Below are 18,952 nucleotides of genomic sequence, written 5' to 3' on the forward strand. Positions count from 1 at the left end.
ATCCCATAGGCACTCATGAACTAAGGAGGACTTACAATCTATCATCACGGGATATTTTTATTAGACTTTTTTTTTCCTTTTGGCGGCTGGCTGGTACAGGGATCCAAACAGGTGACCTTAGTGTTATAAGGCCACACTCTAACCAACGGAACTAACCGGCCAGCCCTAAACATGATTGAACACTCATTTTGTACTGGGGGAGGATCTTTATAAAGTTCAGTCCAAAAATGGAATAGGCCCTATCTTCTAAGGATTTATATCCAGTCACAAGAAAGGAATACAGGTAAATATATTTAATAATACTTTCCCAAAGTACATAAAGAAAGAAATGGTGAGTTATGTTTTAATGGTCCTTGTCTAGATCCTTGAACCTCATACAAGAAGACAGACAAAAACTTCCTACAAGTTGTGAAAAGTTTTATGTAGAAAATAATTATTCAAACAATTGCAAAAAACAAAATCATGACAGGTGCTATGCAGGTATTTCCTGTCAGTGTTTTTCAAGCTGTTTTGACTATGACGTTTCAAATACATTTGGCATCGGGACCTAAGCTTCTGTGAGTGACATTTGGAGGATCAGTAGAAGATAACTGGTCCAAGCAGAGGAAACTATGTGCAAAGGTCCTGTGGCAGCAGAGAGCAAGTGACGGATGTGCTGTAGGAATGGCTAACTTGACAAGATTAGAGCAAGATGACTATGGTATGAGACGAACTGGAGGGCTGGACAGATACAGACCATGCAAGGCCTCAGAGGCCATGGCAAGAACATGTGACTTTTTTTTTTTTTTTTTTTTTGGTGGCTGGCCAGCACAGGGATGGAACCCAGGACAAGAACACTCATCTTAGGATCAGATTTGTGTTTTGAAAAGATCACTGGCTGAAGTGTGGGAGACAGATAAACGTGGAGCTGGGCTTGGGTGAAAGGAGACTAGTTAGGAGGTGGGTGCAGTAGTGTCAGTGAGAGTTATGGCAGCTTGGACAGAGTGGCGGGAGGAGATGGAGGGAAATGGGTGCAATCTAGAGATTATCAGGAAGAAAATCACATGATGCACTAAGTGCACTCTGTGCCATGCGGTGTTCCAGGCACTAAGATACAGCAGAAAACAAGACACGCTAGGCCCCTGCCCTGAGGGAGACGATGTTCTGGCTCCAGCTTTCTGGGTTGCATAATCGTGTGGACGGTGATGCCATTGACTGAGAAGGAACACTAGGAGAAAAACCAAGTTCCATTTTGGACATGTTGAGCTCTGGGTATATTTGAAACAGTCAAGAGGACACAGTAGACAAACTGTTGGCCATATGGGTCTGGAGCTCAGGGGAGAGGTGCTATCTGGAGACACAGGTTTATTTACTTCATCAGACCATGGAACCAAGCCAAGAGATAAAAGAAATACCAATGAGTGTCTTTGTGTACATAAAGCTAAGCTGAAAGTTGTACAAGAATTAATCCCAAATGGCACCATCCTTGTCTACAAGATACTTACCACACAGTGAGAAAATAACGTGTATGTGACGGGCAGCCGAAGAAAAAGTTTACTGTATATACAATCCTGCTACATATCTATGCACATGTAATTTGCTGGCTTACTAATACGTTTCCTTGCTTGTATCACTATTTATTTTCACATATAGTGATCCTGAGCTCCTTATTAAATTGTGAGGGCATTGATCAAAGTCTACTTTTTATTAGAATTATTTAAGAATGTGTCTACCCTTCATGAACTTCTAAAGGGTAGGACCATGCCTAAATTTCATTGTTTCTCCCAGAGCTCTGCATTCAATGGATGGAATTAAATTTCCTTCTCCTTCGGATTCATGTATTCATTTAGCAGTCCAGATTTGCTTCTGTGCATACCTTAAGACACACATCACAAGCAGTTAAAACTGCACACATAACACAAATAATCATTCCTCTACTGCTTCAATTCTTAATTCTATTATCTGGCATGTGTGTGTGTATGCGTGTGTATATATACGTGTCTGTGTGTATCTATCTATGTACATCATCTACTTCTGTAAAGAAAATTCCAGTCACAATTACACTTATATTTAGATGTGAAAGAAGCCAATCTGAGTAGCATAGTGAGAAGAGGAGTGGTCTGGGAAAATAGAGGCCCCAGTCTTAGTTTAGAAGCTTTAGCTCTGGGATCTTCAGCAAGCCATGTAATCCCTTGCAGCACTCTGCAGGAAGGGCATTAAATGAACTCTGTGGTCTCTTTCAGCTCTAAAATCCTTTGAAATCCAGTTTGGTGATAAGAATGGCTTTTCAATACTTAGATACTTCTGACCACCAGCCTCTGGCTGAAACACCTCAGAGAAGACAGGGAAGTATTTCTAAACGTTTGGTAGGCTATGTTCATCTTTCAATGAGGAAAAAAAGTAAGTAAAAACTGAAAGCCAAGGTTGGTGCTGCAAGTTCAGAACATTATCTGTTTTGAAAGTGACACTGGGAAGATGTGCTAGAAGGAAGACCCTGTTGAGGAAGGGAGCGTGAGGCCCTGTGGTTTGCAAGTGCTCTAGTGGACGAGTCTGTAACTAGTACACTGTAACCACTGTCCTGATAGGCTTTGGTGTGAAAGTCGAGGTCACTGTGTGTAGTCAATTGAATTATGTTCCCCCAAAACTCACTAGAGCTTGAATTGTGTGGTCCAAGTTTCATGTATTAGAAACTTAGCCCCCACTGTGACTGTTAAGAGGGTGGGAAATCCTACTATGATAATCGAAAGGTGGAGCCTTGAAGAAATGATTGGATTGTAGGACCATGCAGTAGTGAATGGATTAAAAATGGTGGTCAGGGGTGTGGTTCTGAGGGCTTTAAAAAGAGAGTGAATGAGGAGGTTACTCTCTCTGCTCTCTCTGCTTCCACCATCTTGCAATGTGAGACCACTGGGTCACTGTTGCCACCACCAGATCGACTTCGGACTTCCCAGCCTCAGAAACTGTAAGCAGGGGCCGGCCCGTGGCTCACTCAGGAGAGTGCGGTGCTGATAACACCAAGGCCACGGATTCGGATCCTGTACAGGGAAGGCCGGTTAGCTCACTTGGGAGAGCGTGGTGCTGACAACACCAAGTCAAGGGTTAAGATCCCCTTACTGGTCATCTTTAAAAAAAAAAAAAAGAAACTGTAAGCAATACATTTTGTTTTCTTTATAAATCACCCAGTTACAGGTATTTTTTATAAGCAACAGAAACAGACTAATACACCATGTGATATGTTATTCTGATATGAACAGCCTGAAAGGGGGTCATTCCAAGTGTCAATCATCTAGAAAAGAAGCAGATTTTCAGAGAAAATAGAACCGGGAGAGGAGCCTTGGGAATGCGGGTAGACAAGGGCATCCCCTATGTCCATCTGGGCCTTGCTGTCCTAGCTCTAGACTTAGAAGAGGTGTTTAGGTGTCCCCTAAGAAGCTACCACTATCTTGAGGTAGGCTGGACACTAGGAATTTGTAATGGAAAATAAAATTAAAAATTGTAAGCTGTAACTTAGATGACCCAGTTTCATGTTCTTTTCTGTATACATTTTGTTAGCTCGAGTCATTTTAACTGTTCCAGCCTTATGAGTTTAGAGCTTTAGAAGCTCTGCTGGGGGGAGGGCCATGATGACAAATGGTTAAACAGAGAGGGCATCTCCACTCCGTCCCCCCAAAGCTTGGTGGTGACAGCAGCACTGCTAGAAAGATGCTGAGGGGGAGGCCTCAGGAATCCCAGGGCTCAAACGTGCAGGTTGTGGCTTCGGCTGCCTTTTCCATAAGGAGTTCTTCTCTCCCCCACCGGTCTTGGAGGATTCTGGATATCATGGTCACTGAGGGATGTGGAAATTTTCTTACATCAGAACAAGATTCAGTCAATATCAAAACATCTAACCTCTTAGAGCCATGTTTTACTCTTTATGTGTACCCCCCCCTGTTTCAAAAAGGATTTAAGGCTATTGACAAAACCACGTGAATGAAGTTAAATAACATAAGTTAGAACACCGTGAGAAAGTGGAGGCACAGGCAGAACGAGGGCAGGGACGTGCACGTGTGCTCGGGGTGACGCCGGCCCGCCGGGGAGCTCTGAAGGCTTTGGAGAGCTGGCTTTTTAAAACTTGCTGAAGCTGTCAAACCAGTGCTGTGTTTTCATTCCCCAGAATCCTATCATTGTTGTGGGCAAAGCCCAGTGAAACAATCACACACTGGCTCACAGGGGAGAAGGTGACCTCCTACCCAGTGCGGTGCTCAAACCCACACAGAAAGCACCCCAGTTCTCCCACTACCTCCCATTTATGCTTTCTGGAATGCAAGTTCACTGAATAAAAGCCTGACATTTAAAACCACATTTAAGGAGATGTCTTTCAAGTATTTGGTCTGTTTTACCAAGGAGTCCCAGATTCCTCAAAGGGGTTTGAGCTTTCTAAGGAAAAGGGGCCATCCTAGGACCCAGAGGAGCTGGCAAAGCCATCGCAGCTACCCAGAGCTGGGGAGAAGGTGAGTCAGCCCGGCTGCTGGAGGGTGTGTAAGGAGGCCTCCGAATTTCCTCACCCCTCCCAGAAAGGCTGCAGGTGGCCACCACCCAGGACTTCTCCTGAGCCGCATTCCAAAGACATTTGGGATACCAACACGTGGGAAACACACACGAGAACAGATCCCAGCCCTCCCTCCTCCCTGGGGCCTGCTGAGAGGCTCTAAGGAGCTTGGGGAAGATGCTCACCTTTCATACCCTCCTCTGCTCTGGCAGATGGAAAGCAGAGAGTCACCCAGGTGTGGGGCCAACTTCTCGGGCTAAAAGTTCAGGTTTCTTCCTGGTACCCAAGTTGGCTAAACAGCACCACCTACTGTCTGGAAAAACCACAAAGCTGGCAAGTGTAGATGCAGGTGCAAGCCCTCCAGACTGCTGTGCAGAGTGTGCCTGTGAGACTCCCAAAAGGCAGGGAGGGAGGCATTGCTGCGGTTGCTGCTCTCTCCTCGGCCCCAGCCTACCCCACTCCCACTGTCCTGCAGCAAAACCTGCCAATTTCCCACATCTTGATGCTAATTCCTCCAGCACCATCAATGATTCCTCTATCATCACCTCCCCACTGATAAAACAGTTCCTAGACCCAAATTCTGTCATTGAGCTTCTACCTTTCCTAGTAGGAAGGGGCAGGTAACTGCTCAGGGTCTGGTAGGGTAGACCCTAGAAGTTCTCATGGAGGACATGCTGCCCACTAACCTTTTTTTAAAATTGTGGTAAAATACACATAACATTAAACTTACACTTTAAGTGAGTCTTCGGTAGTGTTAAGTGCACCCACTGTTGTGCAGTCTCCAGAGCTTTCCATCTTAGCCCCAGTAACATTTTCAGTGTCATTCTCCCCGCCGCCCATCCTCTCCCTCAATATCCCCTGCCATTCCTAAAGTCCTTGACAGCCATACAGTTTTTTCACTGATAGTGTGAATCTCGTGAAGCTGGCAAAGCATGCTCCTATCAGCTCAGCCGTTTCTCAACTGCCTGCAGACTGGCGTTGAGCATTGGTTCATTTCGTTTTTGTCTGTCCCCCTCCTTGAAGCAGTTATCCTTTCTGTTAGGTTCAGGCAAGAGAGAGGAAAGGGAGAGAGAGAGAGACCCGAGCCAGGCGCTATTTCAGCCAAGCAGCTTTATTTCCACCAACACGGAGGAGAGACTGAGTCAGATCAGTTTCCCCGAACAAAGGAAAGTAGGAGGTTTATACAACTTTAAGGGTTCTGACAGAGTAATGGGCAATTTCAAAATCAGTGGTATGCGAGGTGACACAGCCCTTGTAGTCCGATAACATCTGGTGGGTTAGGGCACAGGCTTCTGAAGCATTCCTTCCAGCCCAGCCCATTGCCTTAAGCCTGCTATGAGGACTAATACTTTCCTCACATTGGCACCTCTTGACACAGGGAAGGCAGGGAAAGGTAAAAAAGAGGTGAGGTTTGCTTGTTTTTCAGCTGCTGCGGCCCTGAGAGAAACTGCCCAGGTAGGTACTAAAGATGTCATCTAGGCTGCCTGGATCCCGATGACATGTAGGGAGCTCTGCACAGGCTCCACTGAGTCCAAGAGCCCCTGAAATTGTATGTGGATTTCATGTGCATGTGAAAAAAAGATATTTTCCTGGGGATGCAGTCCCTACCTTTCATCACGTTATCAAAGGGTTTCTGACTCAGAAAAGGTCAGGAGCCACCATCAGGCCCCTTGGAGATGAGCGTCTGGGCTTTCATTATCCAGCTCCTTCTTGACCAGTCAGGGACTGGGAACCACAAGAGGCCCCGCAGTATCCCTGCCTCGTGGGTGACCACACTTGTGGTCTCAGTGAGGACATCAGAGAGTGCAAGGACATCACAAAGGGGAAGCTTGAGCAAAGAGCTAGGAAGAAAGATAGACGTGGAATAATGAGAGAAGGATCATAATCTGCAGATGTTCTGGGGCAGCCAGAGAATGAGGAGGCTGCACAGAGGTCTTTTATGCCCATCCTGGCCTTGCCGGCTCCTTGAGTTCCCTTCTGGGGACTTATGGTGATGATAGGACCTTCTGGAGGACTTCTGCTAATAACACTCACTGCACTTTTATTATGCGCCAGCTCTCTACATAAATGGTTTTATTCACCCTCACTGCAACCCACAAAAGTGGGTATTTTTATTTCCTTCTTCAGCACAGAATGCAGAGCCTATGGATAATAGGGAACTTGCCTGAGGTCCCACCGATTCGTGCACAATACAGATTTGCACCCAGGTTTGTGTCACTCCAAAGTGCAGTCTCCTGACCACTAGGGTCTCCTTTTTTAAAAATTGTAATAAAATGGAGAAAAGCTAACTTTCTTAAGCACAGAATCTACCCTCCCTTGCCACCCCTCCATGGAAATCCAATGTCGCGGAAGGAACAGGGGACAAACGGTCCAGCCGTGTGGGGCCGGCGGTGCCCGGGGCGCGCTCGGGTGCGACAGGCGCTCTGCAAACCGCCCTCCAAAGCCGCCGCCCTGCTGCGCGGGGGGACGAGCCCGGGCCGGAGCCGAGTCCCCGTCAGGAGGTCGCAGAGGGCGCGACAGGCCAGAGCCCAGGGCAGGGAATGAGGCCGCCGGAGCCAGCCGGGGCCTCTGGGGAACAGGGAGGTCTGCTGGGGCCTGGCTGAGTGTGCGCACACGGGGCAGGTTCACTCGTCCTCGTCCCCGCGGCAGCGCAGCTCTGTGGCGTGGGGTCAGGGTCGGGGGACGCGGTGATGCACTGAGGGCCTCCAGGAGGGGACGGGGACGAGGCCCGGGAACGCCGCCCCGCAGAGGTGGCCGGCTCCGGTCTCCAGGGAGGCCTCGGGGAGTGACACCTGCACAGACGCCCGAGGAGTGGCAGGGTCCTGTGGAACGCCCTGGAATCCCAGCGTGTCCCCGCGGAGAGAGCCCGGGACGCCGGGGCCGCAGAGCCGACGCCCCGAGGACCCGCCATCCCCGAGGACCCGCCACCCCCGAGGACCGCCATCCCCGAGGACCCGCATCCCCGAGGACCCGCCATCCCCGAGGACCCGCCATCCCCGAGGACCCGCATCCCCGAGGACCCGCATCCCCGAGGACCCGCCATCCCCGAGGACCCGCCACCCCCGAGGACCGCCATCCCCGAGGACCCGCCATCCCCGAGGACCCGCATCCCCGAGGACCCGCCATCCCTGAGGACCCGCCATCCCCGAGGACCCGCCATCCCCGAGGACCCGCATCCCCGAGGACCCGCCATCCCTGAGGACCCGCCATCCCTGAGGACCCGCCACCCCCGAGGACCTCCATCCCCGAGGACCGCCATCCCCGAGGACCGCCACCCCCGAGGACCCGCCATCCCCGAGGACCCGCATCCCCGAGGACCCGCCATCCCCGAGGACCCGCATCCCCGAGGACCGCCACCCCCGAGGACCGCCATCCCCGAGGACCGCCATCCCCGAGGACCGCCATCCCCGAGGACCCGCATCCCCGAGGACCCGCCATCCCCGAGGACCCGCATCCCCGAGGACCCGCATCCCCGAGGACCCGCCACCCCCGAGGACCCGCCATCCCCGAGGACCCGCCACCCCCGAGGACCGCCACCCCCGAGGACCCGCATCCCCGAGGACCCGCATCCCCGCCGGCAGGGGCGGGCGACGGCGGATGTGCTCCGCGGAGCTTCCTCCTCGGGACCCCGGTCCTGACGCCCCCAGTGCCGCAGCCGAGGAAGCCCGGGCCGGACACGTCCCCTTCGGCCGTGGTGCCGAGGACCCTGACGGCCACTGGAAACCGCAGAGCCCCGTGTCTGTGAGACCCGGAGCCCGGGCTGCGGAGCCTGGCCCGCCCGCAGCCTCTGGGCGCTGCTGGCTCTGGGCAGCGGTGGAGAGTGTGTCACTCCATAGGGTGACTCCGTCGCGACAAAGGCCGTGGCGACACACAGACCCCCCCAGCCATTCCTCCACGTCTTTGTCAGCCCTAGCCCCACCGTTGGCACGTTTCCCTCCCGGCCGGGGGCAGCATCCGCCTGCGTGGTGCAGGCCCAAAGCCTTCTGTGCCCCTCCAAGGCCCTGCACTGGCTCCGGGCAGGTTACTGATGCTGCCAGGACTGTGAGATGAGGACAGTATGAACACCCACGTCACTGAACTGCATGAGCGTTTAACGAGATGACAGACGGGAAGCTTAGGACAGCAGAGCTTGGGGTATGCACTCAGCCACCATTGCCCTGGCAGTGGTGACCGCTGTGACTATCTGGGCTCCCCGGACTGTTTGCTCAACCTAAGCCCATGGCTCTGGTGTCCCTGGCTGGGTTGCCAAGCTGGACAGGAACTTAAGTTCATAAAGTGGAAAATGTGTTCCTTCCCGTGTTAACTCCACCCAGCACGAAGAAATCCAGATATGAAAATTGCCCACCTCCTATCATTCCTAACAAATTGCTTTTTTTGTTTGTTTGTTTGTTTTTTTCATATCTGTGGGGTACATACATGTCATTTGTGTTCTTCTCCTATCACTTATTATGTGTGTTTCATTTGTTGCTATCTGGTTTTAATAGTTGTCATGGGGTGGGCAGGAGAGGGACATTGGGGAGAGGTTGGTGGGGGACATGTGGAAAAATTGCAATTTGAGGTGGGGGCATGCTGATAGTACTGGTCTGCTCACCACAACTTGGGCACAGGTGTTGACAGTCAGCTCTTGCCCCAACAATATGTATAATCAACAAAAAAATGGAGCCGAGCCCGTGGCACACTCGGGAGAGTGCGGCGCTGGGAGTGCAGTGACGCTCCCGCCGCGGGTTCAGATCCTATATAGGAATAGCCCGTGCACTCACTGGCTGAGTGCCGGTCACGAAAAAGACAAAAAAAAAAAAAAAAAAAGAATTATACTTTACAGAAAAAAAAATTATCATTTTGATGGATGCATAAAATCCAAAAAATTGTGATTGCTTAACCATACCCTTACTGTTGGACTCTTAAGATGTTTACAACTTTTCATTAGATGATGCTGCAATGCAATCTTTGTTAATAAAGCTTTTTAAAATAAAAGTTAAAAATAATTTATTTTAATATTTTTGTCTTTAAAGTTTATTTCTCCAAAAGCTATGCAAATCTAGTCACTGAGAAAGAATCACCCAATACATATTTTTAGGATAAAAGTAGGAGTTCTGGTCAAGATGGCGGAATAGACAGTCCCCAGCATCACTCTCTCCCACTAATCAACCAATTGACAACTATGGATATGTAAGGACAGCCAAGCTAGGGCTGCTGGAGCTCAGGGTAAGAGGAGGAGAGACCTACAGAGTGCATGAAGGTGGGAGAAGCCACGATGAGAAAAAGAAAGGACTGCTCGGAGCATTTCGGGCCGTGGCTGCTTTAAGGCTGGAGCTGCTGAGCACATGGAGCAGGAGCCAGCAGAAGCCACAGCTGTGCCCTTCAGATGGAGATGCTTGGAGGCACAGGGGAGAAGAGAGCCTTGGCAGCCCCCAGGACAGCAAGACCACCAATAGGGTTCACATGGACCCACGCAGGAACGAGGAGCCAGAACAACTGAAAAAGGGGAGCCATTCAGAGGCTGGTGAGTCATCACAAGGGACCTGCGCATGGCCCATCTCATGGGAAGTGTTTGGAGCACAGGCAGTGGGGGAGTTGGGTCCACCAAGGGAACACACGGACACAGCAAGGACAGCTGATCCACCCCCCACAGCACAGGACCACTCAGAGGAGACTGGTTGGGAATGCAGAATTGCATGGGGTGCAGTTTGATGAAAAGATTCAGGCCCAGATCAGAGATTCTACACAACACAGATCCACCGGGTCTCTGGAGAGCCAGGAGTACCTATAAGGTCAACCATTAAACCCTGAGCTGCACAAAAAGCCTTCCCCAGGGAATCAACAGCAAAGCAGCAATTTAGCTCAACCACTGAGCTCAAGTACTGGTTCCCACAGGAAGTTCCCCCACTTTAGAAGTAAGCAAAGGACAAAAAATTAGTTCTAGCCCAGGCACACCACCAGCACCTTGGGGCCCTCGGGGCATGGAACCAGGGACCAGACACGGCCCTCCACACCACATCCAGGCACACTGCCAGCGCCAAGGACCATGCCAAAAACATCACCTCCATGTGGGTGGCTCACTGATGGAGTTTGGATGCGTTGTCCCCTCCAAAACTCATGTGGAAATTTGATCCCCAATGTGGCAGTGTTGGAAACTGTTTGAGTCATGGGGGCAGATCCCTCATGAATGGATTAATGCTCTCCCTGGGGGCGGGGGGCGGGGTAATGAGTTCTCCCTCTGTTGTTGCTTAAAAAGACCCTGTCCCTCCCCCCTCTCTCTCTTGCTGTCTCTCGCTATTGACCTGCTTGTACCTGCTGCTGCCTGCCACATTCCACCATGAGTAGAAACAGCCTGAGACCCGTGCATGATGCAGCTGGCCCAGAATCGTGAGCCAAATAAGCCTCTCTTCTTTAAAAATTACCCAGTCTCAGGTATTTCTGTTATAGCAACATCAAATGGACTAAAACACCCACCACAACCACCACAGTAACCACGTCTGCCACAAAAGTGGCTAGATGTCAGAACCACCACACAGATGGAGCGCATCGACACAAGGACAGTCACCAGCAGAGACCAAAGAAAAAAAGAGGATTTCTCTCTCCACAAAGCCCATTCCAGAGTGACAGAAGAAGCATCTGCTCTATGATAATACTGGGGGACCTGAACACACCTCTCAGCATTGGACAGATCATGAAGGCAGCAAATTAACAGAGTAACCTTTACTCTTTCAGAAGGAGAGAAGAAATCCAGGGTTATCAGTGGTGGGAGGAGGGAGGGAGAGGGGGATGGGGAGAGATTGGACAAGGGGCATAAAGAATAAGTACAATCTGTAACAATATACATACTAATAATATTGATTTGATCAGCATATGTCAACATTGAATCCCAAAAATATGTATAATCAATTATGATTAAAAAAAGATAAAAGTTTTTTTCTGAATATGAAAGTAATAAAAATTTTAAATATATGAAGAAAAAATGAATGTTATTCATGATCCTATCACACAGAGATGTCTTACAAGCATATAATTCCAGACTTTTCTAAATATAAATGTTAATATATATAAAATTGGAATATAATTTGCTTACAAAAATGGAGTCATATGGTAATACTAACCTATTTTTCACTTAAGGCATCAGAAATATGGTATGATGAGTTAGCAATAGCTAACTCTTAATATGGTGCTTACAATGTACTGGCCCTATTCTACAGTGTTTTACATATATTAACTGGTTTAATCCTCCTAATAGCTCTACGAGGTAGCCCCTGATTGACAACACCATTTTTCAGATGAGGAAGCTAAATCCTGGAAAAGTTAAGCGACATGCACAAGATCACACAAGCAAGAAGTGACAGGGACCTCTCCATGTAAATTAACCCCATAATATGTTTCTGCCTGGCTTCACAGGTCATTAAACTTACATTTATCTCCTCATTTTTAGAGACTGCACAGTATTCAGAGGAATAGATAGATACATTATAATTTATTTAGCCAATTCCCTCTCTTTTAATATTTAGTCAGATTTAAATTTCCCCCACATTTCCCCCACATCCTTGCCAACACTTGGTATGGTCAAATTTTAATTTGTATTTCTCTATTGACTACTGATATTGTACAACTTTTCATATGCTTTCACTATATCCCATAAATTTTGGCATATTGTATTTTGGCTTTTGTTCATCTCAAAGTTTTTTCTAATTTCCCTTATGATTTCTTCCTTGACCCATTGGTTATTTAGGAGTGTGCTGTTTAATTTCCATGTGTTTATGAATCTTCCAACTTTCCTTCTGTTACTAATTTCTACTTTTATTCCATTGTGCTTGGAGAATATACTTTGTATGATTTCAATCTTTTAAATGTATTGAGGCTTTTTTTTTTTTTATGGCCTGGTGTATGGTCTATCCTGGAGAATGTTCCACACATACTTAAGGAGAATGTGTATACTGTCGTAGGGTGGAGCTGTTTACAGATATCTTTCAGGTCCAGTTTATTCACAATGTTGTTCAAGCCTTCTACTTCCATGTTGACCTTCTGTCTAGTTGTTCTACCCATTGTTGAAAGTGAATTATCAAAAGTGGATTAATGCCATTATCGTAGTAGTGGGTTATCATGGGAGTGGGTTCCTGATTAAAAGGGTGAGTTCAGCCCAGTTTCCTCTATCTCATGTGCTCACTTCTGCCTTCCTCCCTTATGCCATGGGTTGACCCTCACCAGATGCCAGTGCCATGCTCTTGGACATCCCAACCTCCCAGAACTGTGAGAAATAAATTTCTTTTCCTTATGAATTACCCAGTCTCAGGTATTCTGTTATAGCAATGTAAAACAGGCTAAGACATCTACTAACAATTTTTGTCTTGAGTCTGCTATGTCTGATATTAATATAGGCACTTTCTTTTGGTTGCTATTTGCATGGTATACCTTTCTTCATTCTTTTAATTTCAACTTATTTGTATCTTTGAAGCTAACCTGTGCCTCTTGTACACAGGATATAGATGGATTGTATTTTTTAATCCATCCTGCAAATCTCTGTCTTTTAAGTAGAGTGTTTAATCCATTCATATTTAATGTAATTAGTGATATGGTAAGATTTACATTTGCCACTTTGTTATTTGTTCTCTATATGTCTTATTCTTTTTTGTTCTCCTCCTCCATTACTGCTTCCTTTGTATTAAATAGATATTTTCTACTGTGCCATTTTAATTCCTTTATAATTCCTTTTACTATGTTTTTTGAGTTGTTTTTTTTTTTTTTTTAATTGGTTGTCCTGGGAATTGCAATTATCATCTTGATTTAAACAGTCTAATTCAGGTTAATATCATCTGCTGTGGGCTAAATTGTGTCCCCTTCCCCCTCAAATTATATGTTGAAGCACTAATCCCCAACTAGACTGTATCTGGAGATGGGGTCTTTAGTAGGTGTTTAAGGTTAAATGAGATCATAAAGACAGAGTCTTAATACAGTGGATCTGTGGCCCACCCTCTCTCTCTCTCTCTCTCTCTCTCTCTCTCTCTCTCTCTCACTCTCTCTCTCTCTCTCACTGCCACGTGAGAACACAGTGAGAAGGTGGCCATCTGCAAACCAGAAAAAGAGGGCTTACCAGACCTTGCCACATGCTACATTAGGCTGACCTCCAGGGGCTGTAGACTGGAGGCTGCCTATGGACTGACTTCAGGTAAATAATGTCAGAATGTATTGAATTGTAGAATATCCGGTTGGTGTCCACTGGAGAATTGAATTGAATTGTTGTGAGGAAAACCCTTACAATGTGGTGTCAGAGTTGAGAGAAGTAGTAGAGTAGAGAGAAAAATAAGTTTTTCCTTTCAGCCATATAAGTTGTGTCTCTCCAGCTAGAGTTGGGGGGGCCCTATAAGGACAGAAAACTGTGTCTTACCCATTTTGGTACCATGGGAGTTTGCAGAGTTTCATGTGTTAGTAGATACCCAATAAATATATATTTTTTATCATGCCAGTGACACTTGCCCAGGTTGTTCTTTGACCTAGGATGTCCTTCCAGCTCCCTTCCACCTATTATCCCAATATTAGCCATCCATCAATATCCAAATTAAGTCCTACCTCCTCATAACATTTCCCGCAGCTATCCTGGCCCACGTTGAGGTATTTCTTTTCTAAATTCTTGACACATTTTCGATCTATATAATCTAGTGTGACTTTTATCACATTCAGACTTGAAATGTTACTTGACTGTTTCATGTGACTAAGCCTTGTCTCCCAAGTAGACCATAAGTTTCTGGATTGTACCTGTGTTTTGCATTCCTCTTCATGCCCATCTCAGGGCCTTACCACAGGAGGTGCTCAATAAATAGGAGATGGCCAGTGGAAGTAAACACTCCTCTCTTCTCTGGGACTTTCCCTTTTGCCTCTTTTTACTGAGGCCAAACCATTGCTTCCTAAATACATGGAGACAGTGTTTTGCAGAGAAATGAATTGTAACAATGAGTAACCAGCACAGGATTTTTACAGACTCCAGCTTTTATTCCTATCAGGGGTCATTTACTTTCAGAAGACGTTACTCTGAGCCCTTTGTGACGAGGACAGCCTCGTTGATGCTCTGGGTGATGTAATCTATGTTGTTGGCATTGATGCAGGAGAAGTTAACCCGACCATTTTGGGGGATGTAGATATGCTTCTTCTTAACCAGGTATTCCACCTGTTGGACTATGATAACCACAGGGCCTCAGATCTTGGCGTGGCCACCTCTAACTCCCTTTTATCCCAGGATTATGGGGGATAGGGAGCATCAGCATTTCTGGGAGTCCAGAAAGGTCTTTAAAGCAGCCCCACTTTCCAGAGGAAATAATAAAAATCTGGAGTAAAGCTGGGAATGGCCACCTAGACAGTGAGTTTAATATTCAAATATAGGCCCAAGGTCAGAAGAGAAGGTGACAGTCGTTCTCTCCTAGACACTTACAGTTGAGTCCAAGATAGCCATGGGTCCCGCTCTGTTCAGTGATGTGATCCCAGGAACCAGGGGTTCCCAGGAGTCGGAGCTTTTCCTTCACCTTTTCCTTGATCAGCATAATGTTTTCGACAACCTCTTGCAGATTCTGCTTCCTGCCAGGGAAGGATGGCAAGAAATGGGAGAGGTCGTCTGCCCGGCTCGCGAACCTCCCCGTTGCCATTGCACTCTTCTTCCCTTCAACAACCCCCAACAAGTGCCCTAGGGCACACCGGTGGACTGTGGGCTCTGGGGGCGATGACGAATAGGAGGGAGGTTTGATTCCATAGTAAGCAAGCCCAGCAGGCTGCCAGGCAGATTCGGCCAGAGCAGCAAAGCCGTGATGCTTTCTAATCTCCTCCTTCCGTCTGGAAGAGTGTGAATAACTCATTGGCTTGTGTCCAGTACGAATGTCCTATCGCCCACTCCCCCAAGGTAGGGCAATCCTGGTATAGCTACCGCCGTCGGGAAGCAGGGGAGCTTCAGGAAATGTTGATGCATGAATTGAGTGAATGGAATAAAGAGGACACCCCGGCAGGGAGGAGGGACCCACATGGATCCTGTGAGTCAGCAAGTCTGGAGGCATCCAGAGGCTCTGCCCTTCCCTTCCTGCCCAGCGCTTTACCCTCACCATTCTGCCTGCAGAGCAGGGTTGCAGAGGATGGAGGTGACGATGCGAGCTCCAGTGGTCGGAGGGTTTAGCCACAGGGCCTGGGCGAGGTTCATCAGCTGGGAGAGGACGCACAGCAGGTGCTGGCTGCTGAGAGCCACCACGACTAGGAGTCCCACCCCTTCATCTGCAGCATTGGAAGAGGCCCATCCTCAGTCTCCCCTTCATGACCAGGGCCTTCACCCACCTCCACCTCCAGCCCTGCCGAAGAGAGGGTTGAACTATGGGGTCCTCATCCCAGCCCAGCCAGGGTGGCATACAGGCCCCAGGAAGTTGCCAAAGGCTCTTCATACAGCAAAAGTAAAGGAGGAAGGAACTTGAAGGACTGCTAAGTCCCACCTTCTCATCCTACAGTTGAGGAAACAGAGGCCCGAGGGGGTGAAGTGACTTAATGAGAGTTGGTTTGGTAGCTAGTTCTAGTAACAGAACCCAACTTCTAGCTCAGCACTCTTCCCTTCTGCCTCCACCATGCTCCCTCTGGCATCCTTGGCTCCCTCCAGAGGGTAAGAGAGGACAGAAACTGCTGTGTCACGAGTGGGGTACACTTCAGTCCCAGGCCCTCCCTTCTTCTGCCCATACCGTACCATAGATACCAAAACTCCTGGACAGAGACTGGCTGCAGAAGAACTCAAAGCCTTGAGACACAAAGTATTGTAAGATTCTTGTGTCTTCTTCCAGGTCACCGGTGGATAAACCTTGACAGGGAATGTCAAAAAATAGGAATATCTGCTTGCTCTGTAGGGGAAGGAGGACAAAACAATATGAACCTAACGGAGGCGATAGCAGGCGAGGCGCAGAGTCTGGCAGGAGGCTGGGCTCACCTTCATGGTGAACATCAACTTTGCCCACTGACTTTGTGTCAACTTGCAGTCGACAATGTTCCCAATCACAAGGATACAGCCATGTGGGATCTGCTGCAGGTAGAGACTGTCTCATCAGGTACCTGCTCCACCAAGTGGTAGTGGCCCCAGGGCATTTGGAGAAGAGCTCCTTCGTGCTGGTTCCTGCTAAAGGGCTAGGCAAACCCAAGCCTAGAAAAGGCCTTAGATGGCTAGACAGGTGGAGGGGAGGAGAGGAAACAAGACCGTAAGTGAGGTCTGGGGAGAAGTTCTGAGCGGGGCCCCTCTACCTGCACCACATCGAGGAACATCTTGGAATCCGTGCACAGACGCTTGGGGTCCCAGATGCAGTATTCATAAACTGTAAAGCCCATGTCCTGGAAGATGAGTCCATGCATTTCTGTGGGAACACAGCCCCCCAAAGCTGGGACACAGGAAACGAAGAGATGGAGACAAGAGACACTGAGGAATGGGGCTGAGAGTCACTGGATGAAGGTGGGACAATAACAGAAAAGGGACAAGCATAGCTTGGCTTGTCCACCCTTTTTTTATGACAGAGCAAAAGTACAGCAATGAAGATTGTAAGTGGAGTGGGAATTAGGAACAGGGGACAGGGACCTTCTGTCACCCTCCTCCTGTGTACCGCTCACCTTTTTGAGAGGAGATGATGTAAACTACTTGAGCATCCTTATGCCAAGCTTTGAGGAACTGGACCCCAATCTGGACGGCACCACTGTCACCAACAGTGTGCACGCCTCCCACCTGTCCGCAAACAAGAGACAGAAATTACGCTGTGGAAGAGCAATGGTAACATCAGCACCGCCCCAGCCCGATCACCACCTTTTGGAAGAGCTTTCAGATCCGCTGTGTGAGCTGGTGCACGTGGCACTGGATCTGGCTTCTGATCCTGGTTCTGCCCTTCAGTGGCTAACGCTATGACTCTCTGAGCCTCGGGTGTCTCCTTTGTCAACAACAGGGGCCCCCCAAGGTCCCTTTCCGTCTAAGATTGTGCAGACTCAGATCTCCACTCCCACTGTCTGGTGAGCACGGGGAGGACCCTCCTTGTCACCCTGTTCTCCACAATGGCTTGGCTGTGCTTTCCGAAGAGGAGTTCCAAGGAGGCCTGGATAAATGATCTCATGCCCATCGTGGGCAGGTACTCGTAGTTCAGGGAGGGGTCCTGTGCAACATGCAGTCGGGTCTTGCACACCACGAGCGACACCCAGGGCTGGCCTTCGTTGGTCATGCAGACTGCAGGGGAAAGCGCAGAGGGAGCTCCGGGGCCCAGCCTCGGCCCAGCCTCGGCCCAGCCCGCTCGCGCCCGGCCCAGCCGCAAACGCAGCTCTCCTGGCTTCCTTGGGGCTTTGGAAAGTGGCTATGAAAAGATAACTTTCCTTTTCTATTTTTTTTTTCCTTTATAAAAACAATGCACCCTTAGTGAATATGTATAATTTCTGTCTTTTTTGTAAAAAGAACTGAAACCTATGCCACTTTCATGGTTAAAAATCACATACAAAGTGGGAGTCACAGGTACTGGAGGCTAAACAAAGGTCACCCTGGCTTTTACGGGGCAGCAAGGGCTGGTTGCACACCAGAAGAGTCATTCTTGCTTTGGGATCAGGACAGAGAAGGAGGAGGAGGACGGGAGGGGACCTGAAGACCGTGCACGGCCCGGGCACACCCCAAGGCATGGAGCAGTGGAAACCCCGGCGACTGGCAGAAAGCAGGGAGTGACCTGCGACCTTCTCTGCTCTTTTCCCGTTCCTCTACAATGGTGGAGCACTGTCCTCCTGGAGTCAGTTACCGGACGTGAAGCCTCATACTCCCACACTGCCAGGCATCTACCTCTATAGGCCAGGAACGCCTTGTTAGGGAAGTTGTCTCTTTTGTAGGTCTTTAACAAGCTGCCTTCTAGCTTGCGGGCTAGGGGCACGTCCACGAACACTGAGAGGGTGGGCATAACGGAGATGGAAGTGGAGCTGAGACTCAGTCTCTGCTGTCGAGTTCTTCCCGGCTTCTGCCCGGAAGTCTTCCTCCAAGCCTGGGCCACACAGCCCTGCTCCCAGAACCTTGGCAGCTCCAGTGCAGAGACTCTGGATGACTGGTTGCCAGGGCAACAGAACCTCATAACTCCCAGTGTCTGTGGTGGCGACCCACAAGGGCCACAGGAACATTCCACGGCACTTAAGGAGAATCCCCGAGAGAGTGGGCAGGGAAGGGGAGGGGTAAGACGTGGAATTCCCAGGCACTTTCCCCTAACTCACTGCCTTTTCTTGTCTAGCCCTAAGTCACCCGATCCAAACAGCAAGCCAGCCACTTAGAAGATAGGGCAAGGCAGGCAGCCCCTGGGCCAGGCAGCGCTGCCCATGTAGAAGTGAAAACCCCAGCTCATGCAGCAATGCAAGCTGAGGGATTAATTTTAAAAGCTTCTGCTTTCATTTTTCAAAGGGCCCCAGATTTGAAAAGCAATAGAAAGAAAGCACTGTTTTCTTCCATTG

General features: G+C 48.9%; 1 protein-coding gene across 1 annotated transcript; it reads right to left on the bottom strand.

Moving 5' to 3' along the window:
* Positions 1–14,516: 14,516 nt before the first annotated feature.
* GOT1L1 (glutamic-oxaloacetic transaminase 1 like 1) lies at positions 14,517–18,414 on the bottom strand. Its single transcript, XM_063076725.1, has 9 exons — positions 18,300–18,414; positions 17,524–17,705; positions 17,105–17,216; positions 16,745–16,854; positions 16,437–16,529; positions 16,200–16,350; positions 15,577–15,742; positions 14,919–15,061; positions 14,517–14,665 (listed from the first exon to the last, which is right to left on the bottom strand). Exons 1-9 carry the CDS (start codon positions 18,412–18,414, stop codon positions 14,517–14,519), a joined length of 1,221 nt encoding a protein of 406 aa, XP_062932795.1.
* Positions 18,415–18,952: the final 538 nt, after the last annotated feature.

This window comes from Cynocephalus volans, chromosome 13 (assembly GCF_027409185.1).
Source record: "Cynocephalus volans isolate mCynVol1 chromosome 13, mCynVol1.pri, whole genome shotgun sequence".
Lineage (NCBI taxonomy): Eukaryota > Metazoa > Chordata > Mammalia > Dermoptera > Cynocephalidae > Cynocephalus > Cynocephalus volans.

Bases quoted from the DNA above. Each gene is read 5' to 3' on its own strand.
- GOT1L1 (XM_063076725.1), bottom strand. From the start codon at position 18,414: ATGCCCACCCTCTCAGTGTTCGTGGACGTGCCCCTAGCCCGCAAGCTA. The intron at 17,217-17,523 runs GTGACAAGGAGG...GTTTGCGGACAG, and splicing joins AAGCCATTGTGGAGAACAGG to GTGGGAGGCGTGCACACTGT. The intron at 15,743-16,199 runs GTACGGTATGGG...CCAATGCTGCAG, and splicing joins CAGGAGTTTTGGTATCTATG to ATGAAGGGGTGGGACTCCTA.